This window comes from Rhodamnia argentea, chromosome 6 (genome assembly GCF_020921035.1).
Source record: "Rhodamnia argentea isolate NSW1041297 chromosome 6, ASM2092103v1, whole genome shotgun sequence".
In the NCBI taxonomy this organism is placed as follows: Eukaryota; Viridiplantae; Streptophyta; class Magnoliopsida; order Myrtales; family Myrtaceae; genus Rhodamnia; species Rhodamnia argentea.
Window position 1 is genome coordinate 13,693,157 of NC_063155.1, and position 5,322 is coordinate 13,698,478.

Here is a 5,322-nt window from a genome sequence, read left to right on the forward strand (position 1 = left end):
TCACGGAAAGAAAGAGACATCTCATGCAAATTGGATTTAATTGTCTCCCCACCCTTTTCAAAGATGGTCTCCAATTACAGGGACATGAAGCCAACCTCAAGCCAAGAGAAGCAAGACCAGCCATCTCGAACCCAGCAAAATCAGAAGTAGCAAGATCATCATCAACACTCCCTTTCAGCGCAAATTCCTCTACTGAAGGGGGAATAAAGAAAATAATGCCGACAAAAATAATGGCGTCCTTTTTCCATTTTTCGACTTCTTTCTCTTTTTCGCGGAACGGGTATTCTAATGGTAAAAAGAAAACGATATGTCAAATTCATGGTCCTTTTCCCCCTTTCCTGGGGATCAACAATTTCCATCTTGGTCATGCATGAGTCCTGTAAAGAGAAAAAGCCTACTGATATTTGTCAGCCAAATAAACTATTGCTTTCTTCCTCTCCCTTTCTTGGTGGCCTGTGGTTCCATCTGATCTTTGCCCGCAGCTTCGGCCACATCCGCTGCAAAACCAGATAGATAGGGAGTATGTGAGAGATTGGAATATCTTGCATGTCAGCTCATGCGATGCTCAAGGTTCACATTATAGTGGTTTAAGGCCCATCTACCTCTACTAAACCATATGCAAAGATTTACATGCTGAGATGTGTACAAATAGAAGTTTTGGGAGCAAAATTGAGACCGAATATAAGATTTAGTTGATTAGATGAAAATACCATCGGGACCACGAGCCATCAAGGTAAAGAATATGTTGTTGAGCTTCTCCATCTTTTTAGCATCTTGTGCCTGGTCCGTCTTAAACTTTAGACACTGACACAGCAAGCACATCTAACTCAGATGATTCAAATAACAAAAAGGGAAGTTATAATTGCAGAAGCCATTGCCACAGAGAAAAACACAACATGGAATAAAGAGTGCACATCACAGCACAGATATTCCAAACTGATGCTCACTAACAGAGTACAAGTTTGTAGGATAATTGATCATTGTTCATTCTCTAGGTCCATGGACACACACATTTTATGGAATAAGCTTTTAATAAGCACCTATTTCTCGAATAGACAAGTAAATGCTGACAATTAAAAAGCACAATGTGGCAGTATCATTCTACATAGCTACAATTATAAAAGCATGCATTTAAATAAACCTAGTAGCATAGACCAGGCTCCCCTACAGTCATACAAATGCAACTACATTTAAAAGCAACTGAGATTTATGCTACTGAATAGATGGAGGGATCTGTGCTCCAGCATCTTAAGACAGAAACCTCAGACTATGTCATTTACAATTTGAGTCCCAATTCTAAAATTGTGAAAATGACTGATGTCATTATGTGCACAGGAACAGTCAAGATGTTTATTTTAGTAAGATTCGCGATAACAGGCATCGCTGCAAAAAGTGGTGTCTCTTAAAGTGTTTTGTCAGTCCATCTTTAATAAAGTTCGTGATTAAATAAGCCATTAAGAAGCATCACGATTCTCTAAATTCAGATATTGCCTCTTCCACCTAAATAAGGAGACACAGTTCTCTCCCCTATATGAAATGGAATTGTCCATGGTGAAAACTGCTTAATAGAACCTCTACCCTCTTCAACTCTTAAAACAACCATCAACACCCACATCCCTGCACGCTCGTGGTATACAAATTTGCCCGGCTACCGGGCCTAAGAAAGGTGTTCGGGCCGGACAGGGCTGCTGTGTTTCAGATAGTGAATGGGCTCGGATCTGCTTGAGCCATTACTTGAAAAGAGGACAGAATATAGCAAGGGGTGCTCAAAATAAGTGGAACGCTAGCTTTTTTTTTCTGTTGTTCTAATCTTAATAATTTCTATCACTTGAATTCACTCTCTCGCCTCTTCGTTCTTCGTGCTTCTCTCTCGAGTCTGTTCATCTTCCTCATCTTCTCACTCATTAGCAACCCCACAAGACCTCAACCACCACCGATCAACCTTTCCATCTCCAACTCAGTCCTTTCAATCTCTCTTCACTCACATCTAACATCTCTCCTCTCTCATGCCACCATCACCAGGGTTCCACCTACAGCCCACTTCCTCAGGTCATTGTTTCACCGCTAAAGAAGTAATAGCTGCAAAATACCACTCCATTATGTGATCTTGGTTTCTTTCCATTGCACAGTGGAGCAACTGGGACTTCATTTTCACCCGTGGAAAACTTCTTTTCTTGTTGGACCAATCGAAAAAGTTTATTGTTGCATCTAAGAAGCACAAATGCAAATCTCTGCAAGGTTTCAGTTTCCAATGCCATGGAGTAGCAGATTTTTCAAGCTTCACAACTGATTTACTAAATTTTTTCTTCAAAGATAGTTTATTGGAAACTTCGAGCTTGGCCTAGACCGAACTGAATAGACCCGGTCTAGTTTGATCCAGGCTAAAACATTTTACTACGGTCTGGGCTAGTGGTTCGGGCTGACAGTGAGCAGGCCCGATATGTTTGGCCGGGTTCCATTTTGACACAAGAATCTTTGTACCTTAAAAATACTCATATTCGACAAGGGTGCATATGGATAAGGGTTATGCAGAATTGACTCCACATCAAGCCTACTAAGACTAATTGGTTCATGAAGCATAACTAGTTTAGTGTGGATGCTTCTAGTACGTTGTAATCATAGAAATAGCAAAACAAGGGTCAATTTTTGGGCTACTAAAGAAGGACCTGATTGTAAGCCAAACAAAAGTAGACAAATGAAGACACGGTTTAATATCAAATTATAAATATCCCCGTGCGTAGGTGAGGGCTTATCCTACGCTTAAAGCATCCAAATCAATGTTAATGGGAGAAAGCGAGGGACATAGAATTCTGAATATAAAACCAAGTGTGCAGCCATCTGAAAAGGGTTAAATTGGTACAATTCAAACACAAAACACATGCGTTCACATCTGAAAAGCTTAAATTGGTATACAGAGGCATAATTTGACTCTTGAGGCCCTCATACTAATTGCTTGCACAGAAAGCATAAAAGACAAACTTTGACTGATGAAACAATGATTAGGCAGGCAGCACCAAGTATAAATTTCTATCTATAATTTCATCAGCTCAGAATTATATTAGTCAGAAGATAAATATGCGGAACCCATACATGTTATCAATAGCTCGTGAATCTCGTGTCTAAAATCAGAGATTTATGGTTTCATGACAATGTCCATGATGCAAGAAGATAATGTTTCCTTCTCTTGTACCAACTTCACCATAAAAAAGGGTTCAGTGTTCAGGCTCTGCTCTCAGAGCACTGTTGTTGTATGGATTCTAAATCTATAAGATTGGCATGTAGTCAATGACTATATTTTCGTTAAAGATAAGGCCCAACAGCACTTTAACAAGGAAATAAAGCCTCATTCAACTTAGAAACTTGTGAGGGCTTCCAAGTAAATGATGTTAGAACACCAATAATCAAGAACACAATAATTGCACCCCTCTCATTTCCCTAAGTAACAATAAATTTTTTCCTATTCAATGGAGGAATAAACAAGACGTTTTGCTGACAACATGAAATACTCAAAAAAGTATAGTTGCAGAGAGCAAAGCTGATAAAGCTTTTCAGTGGTACATCATGTTTCGTACTAGGAAAGAGTATTAAATTCCATAAAGAAAACTATGATTGTACCTTCAATTTCCTACATAATCATTCTTCCACTCTCCTTTCCTTTCATAAATCACTCGGTTATAGAAATCCACACAAAATAGCCCAACAACAAAACAAGCAAAAGCCAAAACAAAGGAGAAAGTAAAATAAGTTCACTTTATTTTGATTCAGAACTCTCCCTCCATTTTTCCCTTTCTCTGTTCTATGTAGTGAACAGGATAATAGTTATTGTACATTCCTTTTAGAACATGGGAAGTCCCAAATTTCCAGCTGCTGAACAGTCATAATATTGGTAAAACAGAGCAAACCACCAATTCAGTTAAAGATACAGCTACACAACATCTCCGACATAACATTACAAAATCCCACTATATTGAGAGACTGTTCTCAATGCAGCTGATAATTCGACATGACAACCCCCAGAAGGACTGCACAATGTCCTTAAGCAGTTTTACAGATGAAACTTCAGGGTCAATGCAGATTACAGTTGTTGAACTTAAACCACCTACCGACTTAAAAACACATAAGAACAGTTTCGACACAACTTTCACCAACAAGGCTTGTTAAAACCCTGAAAGGGCGTAAATTATGTCGTCAATCCGAACCAGCATAACAAGCACTCACATGCATAATTCCACTTCTCCAAGTCCAAAAGCAATAGCATCACATCAACAAGACACGAATTTCACATTCTGGCAAACCCTTCTCTTTCATAAAAGACCATCATCAAGCGCAGTCGGAAACTCGAAACATCTCACTCGCAGATTCCAAACACAATCTCACATCACAAGAAACAGTAGCAAAAAGAAGAAGAGGAAACAGCATCGATTCACGTACCTCCCGATTGTCCGTGACCTTGAGGACCAACTTCCCATCGCAGTGACGGTACTTCATGCAATACCGCGTCTGGGGAAACCCCCACAAAAAAGAATTCCACACGCCAAAAATGTAAATCGTCAGCGAATTAGCAATTGTAGAAAACCCAACCAGTGCGAAATCGAATCGACCCATAGAAGAGCCCTAGTGGCATCGCGTGATCGCTAAATCAAGCTGCGCGTCAACTACATTATGAACCAAAGATGAAATTTTTCTCTGTTTCCTTCCCGGATCAACCGATTCTCAAGCAATCACACAGGACGAGAGAGAGAGAGAGAGAGAGAGGTTGAACGTACAGATTCCGGGTCGGCGCGAAAGAGCTGAACCGATCGATCGACGAACTCGTCCCAGGAAGTTATGTACACCATGGCTGAGAGAGCGAAGGTTCCGGTGGCCAACGCCGTCGCGGCACGAGAGTCAACAAAACTTGAAGAAGGGGGTTTCGCACTTACTGGGGGAACTTGCACGGGCTTTTGTTGGCTTTTCAATTTTACATCATGGGAAACTTGAATTAAATCGCTTGAAATAATTAATTTATAAAACATATTTTTATTATCAATAATAATTTATGCATGTAAATTTTCATGAATAATTAAAATATTTATTATTCATTTATTTTTTAATCGATATAAGAGATAACTTTTAAGTCTTTTTTTTTTTTTTTTGCAAATCAATCATTTTTTTGCTACCCTATGCGAGAGATCTCCGTTGTGACATATGAAGTTCTAACATGACATCGAAGTGCTCGGTGGGATATTAGCATAATTCGATGAGCGAGTCTCATATTGTGGTGAGATGTCGCCTATTCTAATGCGTGGTCGTACTTCCAAAAAAGGTGATTGTGTATTGGTT

General features: G+C 39.5%; 1 protein-coding gene across 2 annotated transcripts; it reads right to left on the reverse strand.

Moving 5' to 3' along the window:
• Window positions 1-4,936, reverse strand: LOC115754347 (signal recognition particle 9 kDa protein). 2 transcript variants are annotated; one of them, XM_048281240.1, is made up of 4 exons: window positions 4,767-4,936; window positions 4,432-4,500; window positions 711-804; window positions 1-494 (listed from the first exon to the last, which is right to left on the reverse strand). In XM_048281240.1, exons 1-4 carry the CDS (start codon window positions 4,836-4,838, stop codon window positions 421-423), a joined length of 309 nt encoding a protein of 102 aa, XP_048137197.1. In that variant the 5' UTR covers window positions 4,839-4,936; the 3' UTR covers window positions 1-420. The 2 variants fall into 2 exon arrangements, with proteins under 2 accessions (XP_048137197.1, XP_030549204.1); XM_030693344.2 differs by having other exon boundaries at window positions 1-497; window positions 4,767-4,934.
• Window positions 4,937-5,322: the final 386 nt, after the last annotated feature.

What these genes read in the sequence shown, in the direction of transcription:
- LOC115754347 (XM_030693344.2), bottom strand. Translation starts at nt 4,838, where the DNA reads ATGGTGTACATAACTTCCTGGGACGAGTTCGTCGATCGATCGGTTCAG. An exon ending in AGGTCACGGACAATCGGGAG is followed by an intron (nt 805 to 4,431) that starts GTACGTGAATCG and finishes TTGCTGTGTCAG; the next exon opens with TGTCTAAAGTTTAAGACGGA. An exon ending in GATGGCTCGTGGTCCCGATG is followed by an intron (nt 498 to 710) that starts GTATTTTCATCT and finishes CTGGTTTTGCAG; the next exon opens with CGGATGTGGCCGAAGCTGCG.